The 23,521-nt window shown below is 45.7% G+C and overlaps 2 protein-coding genes across 9 annotated transcripts in view; one reads left to right on the top strand and one right to left on the bottom strand.

Moving 5' to 3' along the window:
• The first annotated feature begins 9,993 nt into the window (after positions 1-9,993).
• Positions 9,994-13,382, top strand: LOC143009781 (adenosine receptor A1-like). The gene is made up of 5 exons (XM_076161852.1): positions 9,994-10,131; positions 10,941-11,159; positions 11,273-11,407; positions 11,510-11,694; positions 12,092-13,382. Exons 2-5 carry the CDS (start codon positions 10,980-10,982, stop codon positions 12,861-12,863), a joined length of 1,272 nt encoding a protein of 423 aa, XP_076017967.1. The 5' UTR covers positions 9,994-10,131; positions 10,941-10,979; the 3' UTR covers positions 12,864-13,382.
• Positions 13,383-13,541: 159 nt separating this feature from the next.
• dmd (dystrophin) overlaps positions 13,542-23,521 on the bottom strand; it is an 86,134-nt gene continuing 76,154 nt past the window's right edge. For 5 of the 8 annotated variants that reach the window (XM_076161851.1, XM_076161844.1, XM_076161846.1 and 2 more), the window contains 9 exons: positions 23,003-23,139; positions 22,393-22,431; positions 21,449-21,514; positions 19,339-19,404; positions 17,895-18,053; positions 17,522-17,765; positions 16,947-17,061; positions 16,628-16,717; positions 13,542-15,772 (listed from right to left, as the gene is read on the bottom strand). In XM_076161851.1, coding sequence (XP_076017966.1) covers positions 15,675-15,772; positions 16,628-16,717; positions 16,947-17,061; positions 17,522-17,765; positions 17,895-18,053; positions 19,339-19,404; positions 21,449-21,514; positions 22,393-22,431; positions 23,003-23,139 — 1,014 coding nt within the window. In that variant the 3' untranslated portion in view covers positions 13,542-15,674. Of the gene's footprint in view, positions 15,773-16,384; positions 16,411-16,627; positions 16,718-16,946; positions 17,062-17,521; positions 17,766-17,894; positions 18,054-19,338; positions 19,405-21,448; positions 21,515-22,392; positions 22,432-22,998; positions 23,140-23,521 lie in introns of those variants that run through there. The other 3 variants (XM_076161848.1, XM_076161847.1, XM_076161850.1) reach the window with 3 other exon arrangements.

Here is a 23,521-nt window from a genome sequence, read left to right as displayed (position 1 = left end):
TCGTAAACGCCTACCCCCTGGGTCCAGTACGCAACAACCACATGTTCTCACATGTTTTTCTGTTTCCCTCTCTCTCTCTCTCTCTCTCTCTCTCTCTCTCTCTCTCTCTCTATCACAACCTATGATGCGATTTGTACTAGCCTACATTGCTGTTTGCCATCATCCTGTAAGAACTGTATGTAACCTATGACATCATTGCAATTCCAATCTACTTGTACTCTACCTCAGGGTCTATGTATGAAGTTTAACAACAATAGTAGTGATAATACAACCTTCCATCCTTCTCTCTATCTCTCTCTCTCCTCTTTCCCCTCTTCCTATATAAAAAATGATCTCCAGAGATAAAGGCAGGGAGTGCAAATGTCATGCAAATGAACACACATTTAATTTGTGATTCCAGTGTGTGTGATTCTTCTGTGATCACACATATTGGAATTATTATTGGTAAACCTCAAAAGCTCTGTTTCTCATTCATTATCTTATTGTTAATAGATGTACATTAATATCAGGAGGCTAAAGGCCAAAGCAACTCAAACTTGCAGCATGTGTTTTTGATATGTATACCAAAAAGACAATGCTGTTTTACAAAAGATACATTTGATAATATGGATGTCATTCAAAGTAAACTGATAGCATTCATGGGATTACCATGGAAATAAGACATTAAACAGATCGCTATTAACCTTGATGGGAATGTCAATCAATATTATCAATATCAATATTGCTGTCAGGATTTAAGCATTCACCCTGCTGAAGTGCTACTGAGCAAGTCACTGAATCTGAAATCACACGTGTCCGCAGCAGTTTGTGACCTCTGATGTGTTTGTGTCTCTGTGTGCATGTTGTGTTTTTCCAGCGAGTTGTTGACTTTATGGTTCATTAATAAGGAAATTCGTGTCCAGGAGGGACATACATCAAGTTAAGATATCTTTGAGTTTCACCCTCATTATAATGAGTCAAATGCAAAAATATTTTTATCCTTTGCGAATCTTTAAAGCATCATGACAGAAACGGATTAACTATTTCAGTCCACTGTGAAGCCTCTGACGTGAGAGTTCAGTGAGAACATGCAGCCGACCAAGACCTACAGAGACGCATTTTGTGAGTATGATTTTCACGTTTTTAGAAAGCTAAATATAAATTGGAGTATTTAAAAACACTTTGTTCTACAGTCACATGTTTGATGAACCAACAAGTTAAATGAGATTCCATTCTAAGTCAGAGTTGAGAGAAGTCTATAAAAATCTCCCATTTAGCCATTAATGCAGCAACTAGGATAAGGATTCACATAATTAAATATTTTCTGATATGTTGCTGAGTGAAATATGCAGTTTTGATGTTAAGATGTAATGATAATTTTTCAAACATTCTTGGCATACTTTCATTCTCAGGCGTTGTCTTCCAGTTATGGCTTGTATCATTTTCAGCAGGTAAGTTTGTTTATTTCTAGGATCCCCATGAGCTGTGCCATAAAGCTCAGCTCGTCTTCCTGGGGTTCACATCTAAATTCGACAGTAAACATTAAATACATTAACTAAAGATCCTCCTGATTAATCTTTTGTAACAACATCCAAAAGAATTTGTGTGTTTTGACCAAGTCACTCATTCTCAATCAATGTCAACTGTGCTATGATTAGAATTGAATGTCTATAAAATCTTCAGAATAACAGTAATACAGATTTCCTGGATATCTTTTGTTCAATAATCTAATGTTTGAAAACATCTGTGTTGTCAGTAGAAGTTTGGAGCATTAATGTCTGTTTTCTCACATTCCAGTCGCCTCTTTAACAAATGTGGCAAGAGATGGAAAAGCAGTGCAGACAAAAGCTGCTGATAATGCTCAGAAAGCCATTGATGGGAACACAAACCCAGCTTACGCGGATGGGTCCTGCACCTATTTAACAAGTTTAAACCCTTGGTGGAGAGTGGACCTGCCAGGTGTCTACAGGATCAGTTACATCAATATCACCAATAGAAATGGATTTCCTGAGAGGCTCGACGGTGCTGAGATCCTCATCGGCAACTCAGCAGACAACAACGGCAACACCAACCCAAGGTGATCCTGCAGGAGATGATTGTGATTCCTCCTCTGTCTGTCTTGTTCATTCATCTTAATAATTGAGTTCAGGTTGATGTGATTGGTAGACGGATCATCTCTGTAACCCTGTAATAAGTTTCACTCTCTGGCTTTAGGTGTGCTGTCATCTCCTCCATCCCAGCTGGAGAGACCCACACCTTTCAGTGTGGAGGGATGGAAGGTCGGTTTGTCAATGTCTACATTCATGGTGCTCATAGGGTTTTGACGTTATGTGAGGTTGAAGTGTACGGTGGTAAGTGATGAGCAGCTATCTGATGTTACATCCAGAAGCAGTCTGACTTTAAAGTTCAAAGTAAGGATACCTAAATAACAAACACTGAAGAGAATGACTGGTGTCCTTTTGTCCACATTTCTAGAAGAGGTCCCACCTCCACCGACCTTCACTGCTGTGGTGGGGCAGAGGAACGTGGTGGTGGTGGGTAAGAAGCTGTGCTGGTCGGACGCCCTGTTCTACTGCAGAGATTTCTACTGGGACCTGCTCACCATCCACAGCCTGCAGGAGCAGAGGGAGGTGGAGGAGGTGCTGGGTAACGCCACCTTCCCGCTCACAGAACTCCTTTGGCTGGGACTGCGCAGGTACTCTAATATAGAATAGTAAGGATGAAGGTTCAGCTTCCAAAGATCATCTAGACATGGAGAAACCTTCAGTCCTATATAGGTCAAGTTGGATTCAGACCATTTGAAAGGCAACCATTCCACCAAATCACACACACACACAAACACACACACACACACACACACACACAGAAAGAGGTTGCTAAGCTTTCTCTGTGGTTTGACATGTGACCAATTTCAAAATTCACAAAGGTCAACAATACACAATACAAACTGTCATGTTGACAGGAAGAACCTGCGTCTTCATGGGAATCTGCTGCAGTTAAAACCCACAACCTCAATTTGTCGTAATCCAGCTGCTGATGTGTTTGTACACATCCAAACCTACACTAACTAGACATTTATAGCTCAAAGGTCCGTTATTCCATTCCATAGGGGCCTGAGGCGCGCCAACTGGTTCTGGATGTCTGGTGAGTCCCTGAGTTACGTCAACTGGGATGAAAGGAACTCCCCTTGGCAGCTCACCAGTCCCTGCGGTGCCATGAACCCAAATATGATGTTCCTGTGGCAGGATCAAGACTGTGGTGATCACGTTCACTTCATCTGTCTGACAGGTCAGGATCCAGTCTCATCTTCCTTCCTTTTACTCTTAGACTCACTAAATTGTTTGCTGCTCATCCACATCATATTATAAACCCTTAAACTTTGTGTCAGCCAAATATCAGCCTCTGTAGTCTGATTTTCTGTGCATGAGAGACAATTCCAGAGGACCTAAGGCACATTTGTGTCCACAGTTCTTCATCTCTCCCTCTCTTTGTCGTCACAGATCCTCTGGAAGCTGTGACACGAGTTGAGTTCTTCAGTTCCTACAGACGTAACGTGTGGAGGATATGACTCAGGCTGCATTCAGCAGACACTCCAAGTAAAACATTATTATAACATGGGGGTTAAACGTAGTTGTGTTAGTATAGCGCCCTCTGGAGCCAGGAGGCACTTTATGGATACTAGAGCAAAGCACCCTAACCTTCCTCACCTTCAATGAGACCTTTACTTCTTCTCGCTGACCCTCTTGTAACTTCTTCCCCTGATATTTCACCTCCTTCACCCCGGCCCTACCCATCACCCATAACCCCCTTTGAGATTCATCTCAAAGCTGTTGCACGATGGTTTGGCTGTAGAGAACGTTCAAGCTGTAAAAGATAAAAACTTAACCCTCTATTTACTCTCTCACTGATCTGTGATGTATTGATGATGAAGTTGGAATATTGCACATCCAGTGGGATTTATCTGCACTCTGGTCTCAAAATGCGTGTGAAACAATTCTAATAAAGGACATTAATAAAGGAGAATATACAAATTGAAGCTTTGATCAGTTTTCTTCATCCATAAATACAATTACTATTACCAATTAATTATAAGTAGATTATCCATTTAATGAATATAAAGTGTGCCTGGGGTGGAAGGTGTCGTGCTCTGACATTGATACAGAGATGAAGGCAGGTAGTGCAAATGTCATGCAAATGAGGACACAATGTAGTCGTGATTCTTCTGTGAGCACACACACTGCAATTATAATTCAGGAGCAAGAGAGGAGCTAAACCTCAAAAGCTATGTTTCTCATTTATTATCTTATTGTAAATAGATGTACATTAATATCAGAAGGCTAAAGGCCAAAGCAACTCAAACTTGCAGCGTTCATGTGTTTTTGTTACTTGTACCAAAAAGCCAATGCTGTTTTATAAAAGATACATTTGATAATATGGATGTCATTCAAAGTAAACTGATAGCATTCATGGGATTACCATGGAAACACGGCGTTAAGCAAATCGGTACTAACCTTGATAGGAATGTCAATCAATATTATCAATATCTACATTGCTTTCACCTGTGCCTTGCAGCAAGAAGGTTGTGGGTACGAGACCAGGGCCTTTCTGTGTGGAGTTTGCATGTTCTCCCCGTGGCTGCATGGGTTCTCTGCGTACTCCGGCTTCCTCCCACAGTCCAAAGTCATGCAGGTTAAGTTGGTGACTCCAAATTGTCCGTAGGTGTGAATGTGAGTGTGAATGTTGTTGTGTATGTGTGCCCTGCGGTGTACTGGCGACCTGTCCAGGGTGAACCCCGCCCTCGCCCATTAGCAGCTGGGATTGGCTCCAGCGACCCCGCGAAGCACTAGAGGATGAGCGGTGATAGAAAAAGGATGGATAGATGTATTGCTGTCAGGACTTAAGCATGCTGAAGTGCTGCTGAGCAAATCACTAAATCTGAAATCACACGTGTCCACGCAGCATTTTGTGACTTCTGATGTGCTTGTGTCTCTGTGTGCGTGTTGTGATTTTCCAGAGAGTTGCAGACGTTTTAGTTCATTAATAGGGAAATTGGTGTCCAGGAAGGACATACATCAAGTTAAAATATCTTTGATTGGTAAATGAGCTACACCCTCATTAACATGAGTCAAATGCAAAAATATTTACATCCTTCTCGAATCTTTGAAACATCGTGAAAGAAACAGACAAACTATTTCAGTCCATTGTTTGAGCCTCTGACATGAGAGTTCAGTGAGAACATGCAGCCGACAAAGACCTACAGAGACACATTTTGTGAGTACGATTTTCCCATTTTTGGGAAAGCTTAATATGAATTGAAGGAGTATTTAAGAACACTTTGTACTACAGTCACATGTTTGATTAACCAACGAGTTAAACGAGATTTAATCCCAAGGCTGGAAGTCAGAGTTGAGAGAAGTCTATCAAGATCACCCTTTTAGCCATAAATGCAACAACTAGGATAAGGATTCACATAATTAAATATTTTCTGATATGTTGCTGAGTGAAATATGCAGTTTTGATGTTAAGATGTAATGATTATTTTTCAAACATTCTTGGCATACTTTCATTCTCAGGCGTTGTCTTCCAGTTATGGCTTGTATCATTTTCAGCAGGTAAGTTTGTTTATTTCTAGGATCCCCATGAACTGTGCCATAAAGCTCAGCTCGTCTTCCTGGGGTTCACATCTAAATTCAACAGTAAACATTAAATACATTAACTAAAGATCCTCCTGATTCATCTTTTGTAACAACTTCCAAAAGAATTTGTGTGTTTTGACCAAGTCACTTATTCTCAATCAATGTCAACTGTGCTATGATTAAAATCAAATGTCTATAAAATCTTCAGAATTTTAGTAATACAGATTGCCCGAATATCTTTTGTTCAATATTCAAAATGCTTGAAAGCATCTATGTTGTCAGTAGAAGTTTGGAGCATTAATGTCTGTTTTCTCACATTCCAGCCGCCTCTTTAACAAACGTGGCAAGAAACGGAAAAGCAGAACAGTCATCAGACTATTATCAAGCTGTTGCTAAAAATGCCAATGATGGGGACACAGACCCATCTGGGACCTTTAGCCGTACAGAAAGGCAGGCCAACCCTTGGTGGAGACTGAACCTACCAGGTGTCTACAGGATCAGTTACATCAATATCACCAATAGAAATAAATATCCTGAGTGGCTCGACGGTGCTGAGATCCTCATCGGCAACTCAGCAGACAACAACGGCAACACCAACCCAAGGTGATCCTGCAGGAGATGATTGTGATTCCTCCTCTGTCTGTCTTGTTCATTCATCTTAATAATTGAGTTCAGGTTGGTGTGATCAGTAGACGGATCATCTCTGTAACCCTGTAATAAGTTTCACTCTCTGGCTTTAGGTGTGCTATCATCTCCTCCATCCCAGTTGGAGAGACTCACACCTTTCAGTGTGGAGGGATGGAAGGACGGTTTGTCAACGTGTACATTCATGGCTCAGGGAAAACTTTGGTGTTAAGTGAGGTTGAAGTGTACGGTGGTAAGTGATGAGCAGCTATCTGATGCTACGTCCAGAAGCAGTCTGACTTTAAAGTCCTATGTGAGGATATGTAGATAACAAAGACTGATGAGTGTGACTGGTGTACTGTTGTCCACATTTCTAGAAGAGGTCCCACCTCCACCTTCCTTCACTGCTGTGGTTGGGCAGAGGAACGTGGTGGTGGTGGGTAAGAAGCTGTGCTGGTCGGACGCCCTGTTCTACTGCAGAGATTTCTACTGGGACCTGCTCACCATCCACAGCCTGCAGGAGCAGAGGGAGGTGGAGGAGGTGCTGGGTAACGCCACCTTCCCGCTCACAGAACTCCTTTGGCTGGGACTGCGCAGGTACTCTGATATAGAATAGTAAGGATGAAGGGAGAAACCTTCATTCCTAAATAGGTCAGGTTGGATTCAGAACAGTTCGAAGGAAACCATTCTACCAAATCAGAGTTTACCTAGAGGCATTGTCTGAAAACACAGACACACACACACACACACACACACACACACACACACACACACACACACACACACACACACACACACACACACACACACACACACACACACACACACACACACACACACACACACACACAACGAACTGTCATGTTGACAGGAAGGACCTGCGTCTTCATTTGTCCTAATCCAGCTGCTGATGTGTTTGTATACATCCACAACTACATTATTTATAGCTCAGAGGTCTGTTGTTCTATTCAATAGGGGCCTGATGGACGATAGGTGGTTCTGGATGTCCGGTGAGTCCCTGAGTTATGTCAACTGGGATGAAAGGAACTCCCCTTGGCAGCTCACCAGTCCCTGCGGTGCCATGAACCCAAATATGATGTTCCTGTGGCAGGATCAAGACTGTGGTGATCACGTTCACTTCATCTGTCTGACAGGTCAGGATCCAGTCTCATCTTCCTTCCTTTTACTCTTAGACTCACTAAATTGTTTGCTGCTCATCCAGATCATATTATAAACCCTTTAACTTTGTGTCAGCCAAATATCCGCCTCTGTAGTCTGATTTTCTGTGCATGAGAGACAATTCCAGAGTACCTGAGACACATTTGTGTCCACAGTTCTTCATCTCTCCCTCTCTTTGTCATCACAGATCCTCTGGAAGGTGTGAAGAGAGTTGAGTTCTTCAGTTCCTACAGACGTAACGTGTGGAGGATATGACTCAGGTTGCTTCTATCCAGATTCAGCAGACACTCCAAGTAAAACGTGATTCGCCTGGAAGAATAAACGTAGTTGTGTTAGTATAGCGCCCTCTGGAGCCAGGAGGCACTTAATGGATACTAGAGCAAAGCACCCTAACCTTCCTCACCTTCAATGAAACCTTTACTTCTTCTCGCTGACCCTCTTGTAACTTCTTCCCCTGATATTTCACCTCCTTCACCCCGGCCCTACCCATCACCCATAACCCCCTTTGAGATTCATCTCAAAGCTGTCGCAGGATGGTTTGGCTGTAGAGAAAGTTTGAGCTGTAAAAGATAAAAACTTAACCCTCTGTTTACTCTCTCACTGATCTGTGATGTATTGATGATGAAGTTGGAATATTGCACATCCAGTGGGATTTATCTGCACTCTGGTCTCAAAATGCGTGTGAAACAATTCTAATAAAGGACATTAATAAAGGAGAATATACAAATTGAAGCTCTTTGTTTAGTATTCTTCATCCATAAATACAATTACTAATACCAATTAATATTAGTAGATATTCCATATAATGAATATAAAGTGTGCCTGGGGTGGAAGGTGTCGTGCTCTGACATTGATACAGAGATGAAGGCAGGTAGTGCAAATGTCATGCAAATGAAGACACAATGTAGTCATGATTCTTCTGTGATCACACACACTGCAATTATAATTCAGGAGCAAGAGAGGAGCTAAACCTTTTCTCATTTATCATCTTATTGTAAATAGATGTACATTAATATCAGGAGGCTTAAGGCCAAAGCCACTCCAACTTCCTGTGTTCATTTGTACCAAAAAGCCAATGCTGTTTTACAAAAGATACATTTGATAATATTTCAGTCCATTTGCGGTGCCTCTGACACGAGAGTTCAGTGAGAACATGCAGCCGACAAAGACCTACAGAGACGCATTTTCTGAGTATGAATTTCCCATATTAAGAAAACTAAATATGAATTGAAGAAGTATTCAAGAACATTTTGTACTACAGTCACATGTTTGATGTGTGTGCTGTGAATGTCATTCTGCCTGTCACGATACAATTGTGTAAAGAATCCGTTGTGCACGTACATAAATCTCTGCTCTGCATGCGAGGGAGAAATAGTTGCGATTTCACTGTGAAAAAAAATCGCCATCACACATCGCGGGAAAAAATTCGACCGAACAAGACCAGTAGTTAATATCCAAGATTTCTATGATGGTTTAGAGAACCAAAAAGCGCTACTGCGCATGAGCAGAAAATGTTGGACGACACATTTTGCAGTTTCTGCTGTAAGCAAGGTATCAATCTGTACATGAGTACTTCCAATTCTCTGAACAATACTTGTGTGGCAAGCAGGATGTTATTCAGAGCACACACATTCTTTGTTGTGGTGCCACCAGCTATTAATAAAAAAAATTAAATAGTTCAAATCCCATTAAAACTACTTTCAAAAATGCTTTATTTATATTGCTGGTAATAGTATACTATTTATAAAAATTATAAATTGGGCTACTTCATCTTACAATACAGTGCTGGCAGCAGCACCAGACTCAGTGGTGACCTGCTGGAACAAGTGCATCTCCTGATGGCTGAATCCCTTGCAAACGAAACACTGCTATGGTGTGTGTACGGTGGAATGCTGCAGATATCACATGAAGAGCACAAACGGCAGCCAAACTTAAGGTCAGACTCAAACAGATACATAAATAAGAGGCGGGGCCTTGGAGAGGGATTGAGAACGTTGGGGAGAAACTGTAGTGTCTAGTCTAGTCCAGCAGTGAGCAGGTTAAACATCGACTCAGTTTACATTTAATTAATTTAATATTTAGATGTTATATATATATATATATAACGACAAAATATTCTCCTCACAATCAAATATGATGTTTTGAAAAGTCTGAATCTAATTTTATTGGAATACTTAACTGTTTACTTTACTTTACCTGTTAGTTTGAGGTGTGTTTTCAGTGTCACATTTAATCACAAAATAAATGACATTCCTGATGAAAAAACAACTCTGATGAACATTATGTTTTCACTCACTACCTCCTTGTATCATCACATCAGTGTGCATCAGGCGGACATCATTTACATGTCAGCACCGTCTGTTTGCTTTGTCAGTAGCAGCCTGCAGATTTGCGTCAAAGCATATCTACTTTTCCATTTGATGCAGCGCTGCAACATCAACGCCGCTTGTCACTCGGCAGGCCCGACGTCTGACGTGCTTTACGGCGCTCTGTGAAGGTCAATGCATTGTCTGAGTTTATCTCCTGTTTGGCAGAGAAAAAGACAGAAGGAGAAATGGTGTGTGTGCGTGTGTGTTTCATCTGAGCAGGCTGTGTTCCTCTTACTACTTCCCTCGTTTGCACAGCGGCGCAGCCTGATGCATCTCGTTCAGCAGCATCACAGCTTTGTTGACGTCCCGGTGACTCTGATGACTGCGCCAGAAGCTTAATCCAGGTGAGTCGGCCTCTCAATCTCAAGGTATCTGCAAGACTGCACACACAGGATTCTGTCCGAGTGATATTGTGTTATGCAGGACATATTTGGGATGTCAGGAGGGTGGAAATGAAACTTCTGCTCTATTATTCGATTGAAATCTGAGTTCAGATGTCATTGCGGTGATGCATACTTTCCTACAATTGCAGAGAGAATTAGAATCATCCACAAAAGTCAAACTTAACCCATGTGACTCAAATCCCCAGCTTATCAAGTCATTTGTGTCTCTCAGAGTCCTAAAAACGCTTCCATTCAACAACTGATTACACAAAAACTGCCAAAGGTAACTTGCAAATGATAACCTAAAACTAAAAAGAAATGAATTTGTAATGGAATAACCTTGTAGCAGAGGAAGTTTGTTTGCTTGCTGTCACAGAAGTAATTACAGACATTTATTTACCCATTTTACAGATAAAAAGATCAAAATGGAGTTTATTTACTGTGTATTTACATGTGTGCACAGCAACAGGCTGCAGGTTTGAGTCCCTATCGGCGAGAGTAAACAGTGAACGCTGGGCTTGGCAGGCCTCGTGCCGTCGTACGTGCGTTTGCTTTTGTTTTCCTCTCTTATCAGGAACAATTTCACCCCTCACTTGCTCGGCACAAAGGCCTGGCTTCATAACAACCAGCCAGCCTCTTCCTCTCTGCGCCGCACCTCTTCCCCAATTTGGCTGAATGACACGGATGCTGCCAAGTGTTTTAAGGCAACTGCTTGGGGTTAAAAGTGTCTGCTTGTTTCTGTTTTTCCCCTTTCCTGTTCTGTTTTCCAGGTTTTCCATGACCGTGGAAAGCCCAAGCTCTCCATCATAATGAATTCTACCTCTGCAAGCTGCTCGGCCAACATGCCGTACGGATACCAGCCCAGCCTCAAAGGTGTCTACATCGCCATGGAGATCATCATAGCCCTGCTGGCCATCGTAGGAAACTTCCTGGTGTGTTTGGCCGTCACCTGGAACAAGAAGCTTCGCACCGTCACCAATTACTTCCTGGTGAGGCGCGTGGATGATCCAGACCAATCAGATATTCCGAGAGTCAAGGTGTCAAAAAATGTCATCAACAGGTTTAGTATGGATGGATTTTAAGTGAGTGTTTGTCTGTGAAGGTGTCGCTGGCCGTGGCAGACATCCTGGTGGGTTTGGTGGCCGTCCCCTGTGCTGTGCTGACTGACCTGGGTCGCCCTCGCTACAATCTGCCTCTGTGTCTCATCCTGCTCAGCATCCTGATGGCGCTCACACAGGTAGGAGTGAAGACCCAAAACAAAGCCTGCGCTTGATTACAAACTGGATTTTCCGCAGCATCAGCTCCACTAACGTCACCATGATGTGTACCAATCTCCCAGAGTTCCATCCTGAGCCTCCTGGCGGTGGCGGCCGAGCGCTATGTTGCGATCCTCATGCCCTTCCATTACCAGCGCGTCATGAGTCCCAGGAACGCACGGCTGGCCCTGCTGCTCACCTGGGTGCTGGGCACCATCACTGGCACGGTGCCGCTCATGGACTGGCAACGGCAACCAGCGGACTCACAGTAAGAGGATGTGGAGCGGCAGCTGGGTGATTGGATGAATGAATGAAGTAAGTAGAAATCGGGAAAGTAACATCATGGGTGGGCGATAAAAGAATGTTAATGCAGGGGAACGGCAAAGATGGATCCAATAATGGCTGAACAAGGAGGTGACTGAATGAATGAATGAATGATTGAATAGGAAATAGGCAAGAGAATGAAATGAACGGATAAAAGAATGTCAGTTTACATGGACCCAATGATTAGATGAGTGATGAAGCAGGTAGTTAGGAATGAGGAACTAAGTGGAGGAAGGAAGAGGAAGTAAATGAATGACTGAAGTAATAAAGGGAAGAAAATACAATTAATGACCCGAAAGACAAAAGAAATGTGAAGAACCGATCATGGCGTCTCTTTCCAGCTACTGCATCTTCACCTGCATGGTGGACATGAGCTACATGGTCTACTTCAACTTCTTCTTCTGCCTCCTGGTGCCCCTGGTGGCCATGTTCATCATCTACGCCCAAATCTTCATCACGGTTCGCCGCCAGCTCAGTCGCATTGCCGTCGCTAGGGGAACCACAAAGGCCAAGCGAGCTGCTGTCAACAACGGGAGCGCTGGGGCCGAGGCCGTGACGGGGACCGAGGACGCTGCAGGTCAGGGTTCAGCAGCTGGGGGAACAACAGGGACCGAGACCCAGACTGTGACAGCCAGAGGAAGAGGAAATGAGAAGGAGACAAAGGGAAATGAGGGGAAAAGTAAGGCGGATGTGGGTGAGCAGACCGAGTCAGGCATTGGGTCCATTATTTACACTGAGAGCACTGCTGTTTACACAAAGCCGGGGTGCAGGATTGGCTCCAAACCTGGGCCCGCCGGCACCCGCCCAGTAACAGCCAAAGCGGCAAAACCCAGCGTGCGAATTCGCCGGGAGCTCCGCAAGGCCACCTCCCTCTTCCTGGTCCTGTTCCTGTTCATAGTGTGCTTGTTCCCCATCCACTGCATCAACTGCGTGCTGCTGCTGTGCCCGCAGTGCGAGGTCCCCATGTCGCTCACGCTCGGGGCCATTTTACTATCACACGCCAACTCGGCCATCAACCCGCTGCTGTACGCGTACAGGATGAGGTCTTTCCGACACACTCTAAGCGGGATGTGTCGCTGCAGAATCAGGCCAAAGCGGCAGCAAGAACATTAGAAGCTCAGAGCTGAGATCAGACCTTTCTGAGGATTTGATTCAAATTAGGGCCAGGACTTTGCCTCATGGTGCCCCTGGTGGTCATGTCTGTCACCTGCGGCCACGTCTTCGCCACCTGCTCAGGCGAGTGTAGGAGTGTTTTTTTGGGGAAATAAACTGTTACATCAGACAAGTAAAGGGTTAAATGTGCATTATCAAGCTTTTCATGCTCTTTTGTAAACCGCAGCTTTTTTCTTTTGTATTCTCACACTTTTTAAATACAACATTTTTGTTGACTTTGCTGAAATCCTCATCGAGTCTGACTGAAATCTATTTGTGAGGTTCTCTGTGGCTCTATGGCTCCTCCCACTGTTGGGATCGGATTTTGGGGGAAATCCTACAAGCCCAATACCAATAAACAAATAAAATATATAATATAAATGAAAATTGACCAATAACCATGAAGATTTGCCTATATAAGTCACTGGCGGGTTTCCAGGAACTAAAATCCATTGTTTTCACCTGTTTGCAAGATTATGACACCAATTCTTCCCGAGATTGAAGATTTGTGAACATTTTTGGAAATGCTTTGATATCTCTCTCCTTTTTGAGGCTTTCAGTGACCATAGCAACCCTGCGTGCCTTGAAATGATTGAAAATCTTGAAATGAGACTTTGTTAAATCAAACAAGTAGGCGAGTGTGAGTCAAATCAACATAACTGCGTGCTTTATTGATATACAGTAAAGCATTTTATAATACAGTAGTAAGGCATATATTTGGTGGAATCTGATATGTTGTGAAGTATTGACGTGTTATTTGAAAAAGATGGAAGAATGAAAGACAAAAGTTAGAAATGAAGAAAAACTCAAAAAATCAAATTCAGTGTCTTGGATCAAAACAAAATCTCTTGGATCATGCTGCAAAAAAAGAACAAGTGCGCTTTGATGCCTTCGCCTACACTCGACGCGCCGGACGCCTTCCCCTAGCGGCCGCGCTGTACGTTAGCTCATGGCCGATTTCCATTAAGTCACACATGCTAAAATCGTAACACCTCACACGGCACAAAACAAAAACACGGTTTAACCAAAGACGAAATGTAACACGCTGCTAGAATAAATGTATCCTCCACACAGAAAACACGCATCTAGTATGTCCCAGTCTGACAGTAGTGCATAACAGGTTCAGGTTTCTGTCCAATTAAACGAGAAAACGCGGCGTGCAAATCCCAAGATTCAGACTCACACCTCTGGAGACGGTACGTTAAAAACAATCAGAGGGCATTATGGGATAAGTGTACAGTAGAGCGGACTGATGATTCACACGAGGTAGCGGTTGCATTGCCCGGCTCGTTTCTCTCGTTCAAAGTGAATATTGGCGGATAGTAAAGTTGGGAGCTAGCAGCCTTGTAACAGTGTAGTGCTCAGATTCTTCTCCCTCCGCTTCCGTACCAACAACGCAGCGTACTGCATATTCCTAATGAAGTTGCACCTTTGCACTAATCAAGAAGATTACGAAGGCCCAATGCAGAACTGAACACGAGACAAATACCGGCAAAAAACCCTTTGAACTTTCATTCAAAGACAAACGTAAAGACTGTTACTCTGGCACTGGAGTACAAAATTACAATTTAGACTACAGGTTTTGTTTGGTGGACGAATTAGTTTGACAAAGTAATTAATTGTCTAACTTCCCAGGAAATCAGGGATGTGCATGTATTATTGAGACGATGCTTATTTGAAGGCGCGCCTGTTGTCTGAACTGCTGTGCCGTTACGCAGCGTTACTGTCAATGTGTTAAATGGAGTTCAAGGTTACTGATTTTCAAGTATGTAATAGCTCCCACCACACATGTAGTTTATTTGTGCCATAAGCCTAATGCTGTCCCTTGCTGGACAAATTGAAAACTGCCACAGAAAAACTGTAACTGACTACTGTGCGTTTGTTGGCTTGTGTCAGTTCCGAATTGGGCCTTTTGGCGACATCTGCTTACGCACTTCGGACGCTGCGTGGAAAAGGAAAGCGAGGACGACCGCTTCTGCTGTCGTGTTGTTTAGAGGGACACGCGAATGACGGAAAGATGGACGGATGAGCTGGATAAACCATTTCAAACGTGTGTCGACACAAAGCCAAAACAAAAGAGAAGCTGTGATGTCATGTGGAAATTAGGCACCACACACACAGACACACACGCGCACACACAAGCGTACACAAAGTCACACACACGCACACACAGTGTCACAGACGACGTACTGTAAAGATTCAGGATGCCTGCATTACCTCGACAGTAGTTTAACTCTGGTGTAGAAAGACGTTTTCCTCTTTAGAAAGCACCCTTATGTTTACAATCATCCTCTCTTATAGAAATGTCTGAAATGCTCCTCGCGTTCCCCTCCCCCGCCCCCATTACAAAGAAGATGGCAAATATACGATCGACACAGAAGACAATTATCTCGTATCTTGTCTTTCCAAGTCCCCTCCCACCATACGCACGCACACACGCACACACACACTCTTAGTTTTATACAATTGCATAGAAGTTTAAAAATCAGCCTCTGTTAATAATAAAACAACTTCTGGACTTTTTAAGAAACTACTGAAATCTACAAGTTGTTATAATCTTTTTGTCTTTTCTCGTTTTTGTCTTTTTTTTAACTCGTCATTGCTTCAACCGCAACCCTTCACAAAAATAGACGTTATATATTCTCTGTAAACTGTTTCTGATCCAGTTGTTTTGACTATAAAAAGCATGCGGTAGGTAGGTAAAGAGGGAGGGGTGTAGGGGGCGGGGCTTCAGGGGTGGGGGGGCGGGGTCAGATGGGCAGGGGCCTCGTGCTATTCGGCGCTCTGCTCGTCCGTCATCACGCTGACCAGTGACTCCATGGCACGGCCCAGGTCGTCGGCCATGTGGAACAAACTGCCGATGCTGGGACCTGGAGGGAGGGGAGAGAGAGAGAGGAGGGTCAGGGGACACGCTGCAGCAGACACACACACACACCGTCACACACACTCTCTCACACACACAGTGACCTACTCACACTCACACACATACTGCTGAATGGATCCCTGGAAGGCATGGGACAGCCTGGCAAAGCTCCTCTGTGTGAACTTTAGTTTAGTCTGACACAGATTTACCTCAGAAGTGTTTTTTGTTTTTTTTACCTGTGACCTTTGACCCTGAAATGTCCAGGTGAACATCCAGACCTTTTAAGTGAACCCCAAACATTTCCAGAATTGCAAAATAGCCCTTTAATTGTCAGTTAATGTTGTCTTAATCTTCTGTACTACGACAATTTATGCCAATGTTGGAACAGTTGTACACAAAGAGTTACACACACACACACACACTGCAGGCTAAACCGTCGTACAGCACAAACTCGATTTGCATTCCTACTGTAAGAAAAACAGAGCAGTGGAGTGACAGAGGTCAGATCAAGGAAAGGAAATCGCAGACGAAGACGAGGAAGGAGAGGACGAGAGGGTGGTGTGTGTGTGTGTGTGTGTGTGTGTGGGGAAGGGGGGGCAGTGAGAGATGAGCCACTGACCTCTCATGGGTGTCCCCTTCTCCCTCCTGGCTCATGGGGAGAAGGACGGAAAGAAGACAGGAAGAAAGAGAAGATAAGAAAAATCAGTTGGATCATTTCCAGGAAGAGAGAGAGAGGAGAGGAACGTCTGCAGACGTCAGGACTTCAAAAACAGAAACATGCCAAAGTCGTCCTTATTTAGCTCTCTGGAGAAAATTTCAGAAATTGTGCATTGTGTGTGTGAGTGTGTGTGTGTGTGTGTACCCTGGCTGTGAGGGAAGGAGTTGTTGAGCTGCTCCATCACTTCCTCCAGCCCAGATGCATCTTGGGATGGACTGGAGAGCTCATCGTCGCCTGAAACAGGAAGGGAGGGAGGTGCGTTTAAGGCCTGTGTGTGTGTGTGTGTGTGTGTGTGTGTGTGAGTAAATATCGGACAATAACTGTGAAAACAAGGCACAGAACTGAGTTATTTATGTTTGGAGAGTGTGAACAATACTAGAGCTATGTCTTACAGTTTAAATGGGACTGTGTGTGTGTGTGTGTGTGTGTGTGTGTGTGTGTGTGTGTGTGTGTGTGTGTGTACCCATTGTATCAGTGGTCTGGCTGGCTGCCACGCGGAGCAGAGGGAGGGAGGAGTCGGAGCGCTGGGAGGAGGTGGAGGGAGAGGACAGAGCTGTACCGTTCACCTTGGAATCCGTCTAACACACACACACACACACGCGCGCACCAGACAAACAACAAATGATAATAAAAGAAGTTAGTGTGTGTGGCTGCAGAGAGTTTTAACCTTTATTTATGTTTACTGTTGGACTTGGATCTGAGGTTTTTAACGCCTTGCTCAAGGGCACTTTTAACAGCCGCCATCATTTTGGTGGACAATCTCTTCTTGATAGTGAACCATAAATTAAAGAGCTCTGCGACACACACACACACACATTATCACTTTAACAACACTGCTGAATGCAATATTTGATATCTGGCTGGTCTCTGTCGTCCCCTGCTGGTTGAGCCTGCGCCATTACAACCAATACACACATACAGAAGAGTAAAGGGCTTCCCTGCAAAACTGAGGGAACAGAACAAAAAGCACAACGTGTCCTTATCACGTTTTGGTCTGGGCCAGCAGGTGGCGCTCTTCCTGCGTGTGTGTGCGTGTACCTGCTCCAGAAGCTGCCTCAGCCTGTGCAGTTGGGACTCCAGCTGTTTGTTGTGGTCCTCCAGGATCTGCATCCGGGCCTCCAGTCGCCCTTTGTGCTGTCGCAGCAGCTTGGCCTCGGCGATGAGCTCGGCGTCACGCGCGCTCTGCGGCGACACCGGGAGCATCTCCGGCGGCGACGGCAGCGGCGACAGGCCCTTCCGGTCGTGCGCCTTCTTCAGTCGGTCGTACTCGGACTGCAATTTCCTGTGGTGAGTTTGCAACCAAAATGAGATCCACACAAGTATCATATTGGAAACATCCCTGCGTGTGTGTGTGTGTGTGTGTGTGTGTGTGTGTGTGTGTGTGTGTGTGTGTGTGTGTGCGCTTGCTGACCTGTTCTCCTGCTCCAGGTCATTGAGGACCCGCTCCAGCTCTCCCTTTTCCTCCGTCTCCATGGAGATGAGGATCTGGGCGGGGCTGCGTGGTTGGCTGAGAGGAGAGCCTTGGTTCAGAGACTGGCAGTAGTGCTGGATCAACATGTGCTCGTCATCGCTGCAAACGCACACACACACACACACACACACACAAGCACATGCCATTGATGGTCAAACACATATTTGAGGAGGAAATTATGACACAATCATCCACCCACACACACACACACACAGACGGTGGAAAAGGGAATCAGCAAGTGTGTGACGGGGCACAACAGAGGAGTGTGTGAGTGTGAATCTAAAACAGAGAGCAGGGAGGAACGAGGCATTTGTTCCTGAGGCTCCTTTGGAACGCCGATTTTGGAGCAATTCAATCGTCCGCGCTCCGCCAACTTTGAGCGATGGTGCAGTCGGCCCGCGGGTGTTTGGGAGGATTTTAATTAGGTCAGGTATTTGGGGCGTCGGCTGAGGAAACTAAAGGAGTCTCGCCGCATGAGAACAACTAATCTTCCTCCAAAAACATTTGTCAACGAGAGAGCAAATCTCATTACGGGCGAACGTGGGTGCGTGGGTGCGTGCGTGCTTGCAGGCGCCACACACACACTCGCATGCAAAATGGCCCCCGGGATGTGTTTAGACGCCGCTGCACTTTTACTAGAAGTTCGTCATTGTTGTACGTTAAATTCCTGCCGTATCAATCAAAGTGATCGGTTCCTGATATGCAGCCGACTCATTGATTTTGAGAGCTGGAACAGGCGATCAAAATATAGAGAGAATAAACACGACCTCGTCTCTACTTTAGATTTCCAGGCCTCAAAACTGTTTGAGGGTTTTGTTATCGACGCACATCTGCGATTCGCCCGCGGGCTTGGTGACGCCTGGCGTTACTGGGAGGCTCGGTCGCCGACTCGTTAGCACCCGCAGATCGTCGTGAGTGAAATGGAGACGCGTAACGCTCTGCCGAGGCGCCACCTCCACTGATTTACATCCGGCTCTGACCCGCCGCCACAACTCAGCAGCTGCCGGTCGGGGTGCGTTTCCTGCTGCCGCTCTCTCTGTATTTACTTATTATGACTTAATGTTCAGACACCGTGTACACAGCGTGTTTGCTTCTTTTTAAAGAGCAGAAGGAGTTAGACGTGTTCATGAATTTTGCTTTTTCACGTGTGTATGGTCAATACTGAGTGTGTGTGTGTACATCGCCCCAGCACTTGCTTGATACGCTGGGAATGGCGCACACGTGTACAAACACGTGTACACACACATCATTGGAAATCGACCGTACAGAGGGGCCAACACACACACACACACACACACACACACACACACACATGGGGTGCAATCAGTGAGTGTGCAGGACACAAACAGAGGAAGGAACAAACATTAAGGAAGCGGGTGCTCACATGCTCTCATTGGGCGAGATACTGTCATTCAGATAAGAGCCGTTACGGTTCTCCATTTCCGCTAACCTGCGGAGGAGGAGGAGGAGGAGGAGGAGGAAGAAACAGAAGCAGTCAGTGGCCAAGAAGAAGACAAACACGACCATGTCGGCTTTCTGGCGGCGGTTGCCAGAGCCCCGACAGACATGACAAACGTTTTCGAACGCACCCGCCTAACCTTCATCTCCATGGAAACGATTGTGAATGAGCAGCAAACAATGACGGCGTCTTGTTAAGAACGTTAAAGCGTCGGGCTGAGATGATTTCTCCTCTCTGCTGATTGGAGTCAGGAAGCCTCAGCAGGTAAACTATCTGCAGAAATTCCTTTATTTCTGCAGCGACCTTTGCTTCGCCCCCTTCTTCCCTCCTCCCCCCCCTCCCCCCTGCATGCCGCTCTGGTGTCGCCTTTCAGCGCTCGTGTCTAAAGCGGTGACCTCTAACTTTCAATGTGATCTGACTCCCAGAATTGGGTTTTCAATTCAGCGTGACTCATTCCCCACGATTCTAACACCTGCTGGATGAAAAGACGGAGGACAGAGAGGAAAGGAGCCAGGGGCCGACGCGTGCACGCGCGCGTGTGTGTGTGTGTGTGTGTTAGGTTAATGTTCCTCCCGCGTCACTAGACTAGATTTGGAGTCGGCGCCCTCGTGTGGCCAATGAATTTCAGCGACTTCATCTTCTCATACATTGAAGATGCGTACAGATGACCTGATGATGACTCTGTTACTACGGTGACAACCAAGCGATGCCAGGAATTAGCCTCCCGGTTGTAGCCTATAGGATCGATAAATCCTTCACGAGTCGTGATCTCGGAGGCTTCATCTCGCCGCTACAATATAAAGGAATCTCTCTGCTTGGCACGGAGAGGCGAGGCAGATGGAGTGTGTGTACGAGTGGGGGGGTGGGGGTGGGGGTGGATGGCGGGTGGTGGCGGGGCGTTGATGGACTGGCATCTGCCCAGGCCGGCGTGTTTGTACTCATAAGCTACAGAATGGGGAGATAACCCCGCGGCCCCGCCGGAGCCGTACGCTCGCTCCGGGCTTAATTATGTTACCTCTCCTCGCCGCCACCTTCCCTCTAATCTGTGCTTTAGTATCTGGAATTGGCCAGATGTGTGTGTGTGTGTGTGTGTGTGTGTGTGTGTGTGTGTGTGTGTGTGTGTGTATGGGTCAGTGTACGTGCTCGCCCCGCAGCTACGCTGGCTGCTGTCACACCCTCTCTGCCAGGGATCAAACTCTCCCGTCCCCCTGGCTCCGACCTCACGCCGGCCTCATCGCCAAGAAGTAACCGAGAGCTGACTCATTGATCAGCTGCTTGCTTGCTTGACTGGCTGACTGATTGATTGTGTTTGACTGACTCTTGCGCCTCAGCAGTTAGAATCACAGCAAACTCAAGCACAGACACGTTTCTGGTGAGTAAGAGCTGATGGACTCTTACCTAGCGCCCCCATGCTGAGGCGCTAGGTAAGACAAGCAACTCCACACCCGGAACGCATCGCCGTAGGAACGACTGCAGACATGTCGGTGCAGCGGCGTGCATCGATGCATTCCTCATCACTTCTGTAGCATAATGTCGTTTCGCAACATTTTCACTGTATTAGAAAAACAGTTATTGTTGTTTATGAGCATGGACCTATGGACTGTGTGTGTGTGTGTGTGTGTGTGTGTGTGTGTGTGTGTGTGTGTGTGTTGTGAACACAACAGCAGCGTTCAAACTAAAGTTCTCTCACTCTCCTTCAGTTGGAACTTTAGGATTCATTAAGCGAGGCGGGAAAACGTTGATCCAAAGTTCCCCCGGAGCTGCGGCAGCGAGGAATGGGGACAACTGATCCCAAATGAATTCGCTGCTGTGTGAACACGGAGCGCCACAGAGGGGAAAGACGAGACGGCTGTGACGCGGGAATGTGCCGCACCTCAGCGTTTTCCCTCCCAAAATATTAATTATTCACAAAATCACATCAGGCAGAATGATGGCGTGGCGTCTCTGAGGAACTTTACGTGCTGTTTTTTTTTTTTTTTTACAGGCCAGCGAGTCGGCGCCACAACGACTGCTGCTGCTGCGAGCGGTGCGTTACCGGTTGGCGTAGTGCTCGATCCGAGTGTGTGTGTCGTCGTGCGAAAGCTGCGGGGACGATCCAGGCCTGAGGAGAGAGAGAGAGAGAGAGAGAGAGAGAGAGAGATAGAGAGAGGTAGAGAGAGAGAGAGAGAAAGCTCATATATCCGCGCATAACAATCCCAAAGCGCACACACACGCACGCACACAAGCGCACGCACACAAAAGCACACACTGTGATTGATGATGAGATGCTGTGTAAATAATAAGTTTCGCTTAAAACGACGCGGCGGCTGCGAGATCTCGTGTCGCCTCTTTAAAAAATCGGGAAGCTCAGTGTTATGACATCATTAACCAGGAGTCTCCATGGAGACGGCGCAACTTTGTGTGCTTTAGTCCTTGGGAGATTTGATTTGTGTTCGGCTGGAAACTTCCAGTGAGAAAGGCACCTTGGTGCTTTATCAGGGAGCTTTGGTATTCTGTTCCATTTGCATTAGGAATGATGATGAACGCCTGTAACTGCACCACCAGGGGGCCAAGCCTGAATACAACGCAGACGCACATACCTCCACCAAGGCCAAACTTCCGCAAAATGCATGTTTGTGTGTATTTAACGTTTCGAAGCTGTCTAGTTGGGTTCAAGTCTCTGCTACCATCTAGAGGTGACGGAGTGTATTCAAACATGTTAATATCAGGAAAATCCTGATCCAGATCCACGGAAAAAGTCTGTCTGTGACCGAAACACACACACAACCTGACACGAGACAATGAATACACACAATGAAATGGGTTGGAGTGTATGTGTGTGTGGATATCTGTATATGTGAGAGTGTACGTATACATGAGACAAAGATTTTGTGATAGTGCAAGTACGTGACCGGTGTGTGTGTGTGTGTGTGTGTGTGTGTGTGTGTGTGTGTGTGTGTGTGTGTGTGTGTGTGTGTGTTTTGGTGTGTGTGTACTCACGCATGGTCTACGGGCCAGAAGTTGATCAGAGTGACAGGACTGCAAGACAAAAAAACGTGAGATGATGACACAGCAAGGCATGATGGGAGCTGCAGTATGAGAAGCAGGTGGTTGGGCGGGGGTCACACACACTCGGAATACAAAAGACAACAAACAGTGGGTGTAAACTCTAGACACACACAATTTACAGTTGCATATTCATCCTACACAAGAATCTGTGCGTGACAGCGACTGTGTGTCTGTGCAAGCGCGAGTGTGTGTGTGTGTGTGTGTGTGTGTTGAAACATAAGTACTGATAAGTAAAAACATGTGACTTTTGTTTTTGCTGGAATAAACATAGATCATTGTTCTTTTTTAAGCCACACACAGATGCAACACCACTGTGCACAAGCGGTGTGTGTGTGTGAGTAAGTGTGTGTGTGTGTCTTGTTTGTTTCTGCATAATTACAAACTTGTCTGCCTGCTCACATTCAGGTCACATCAGTGGGATTGTCTCTCTGTTTGTAATAAAACACGTCTTGTTTGTCCTTTTGCTGTGTGTGTGTGTGTGTGTGTGTGTGTGTGTGTGTGTGTGTGTGTGTGTGTGTGTGTGTGTGTGAGTGAGTCTCACGTCTCCATGTTGTCTCCCTCCAGGATGGTCTGGACCGGCAGGTAGCCCATTCGTGGGTGTTTGGCAAAGTAGCGCTTGGTCCTGAACTTGTTCTTCAGCACCTTGGCGAAGTCCCTCACATCCTCACCCGACGTGGTCTGAGGGGGGGAGGGAGAGAGGGAGAGAGAGGGAGAACGAGACAGAGAGAGAGAGAGAGAGAGAGAGAGAGAGAGAGAGAGAGAGAGAGAGAGAGAGAGATAGAGAGAGAGAGAGAGAGAGAACAAAGACAGCTCTGTTCACTGGATAGGAACACACACACACCTTTTAGAAAACGCAGCCCATTTCACTTTCCACCCACACACACACACACACCCAGCACGTCATGCCATCTGAGTGTGTCAATACAAAAATAGCTGGAAATGACGGGGGACATTTTTTTGGACGCTCCCTGGAGGAAGTTCCTCCTGCAGGAACGTTCCGTGTGGAATCCCATCTGAGGACGAGTCGCCCGTGTCGTCATTTGTGGCGATTTGACAATTT

The sequence above is a fragment of the Genypterus blacodes genome, unplaced genomic scaffold, assembly GCF_046128005.1.
Source record: "Genypterus blacodes isolate CSIRO-AG114 ecotype Tasmania unplaced genomic scaffold, CSIRO-AGI_Gbla_v1 ptg000117l_1, whole genome shotgun sequence".
Classification (NCBI taxonomy): domain Eukaryota; kingdom Metazoa; phylum Chordata; class Actinopteri; order Ophidiiformes; family Ophidiidae; genus Genypterus; species Genypterus blacodes.
The sequence above is the reverse complement of the archived record's forward strand: the minus strand, read 5'-3'. Positions and strand labels throughout refer to the sequence as shown.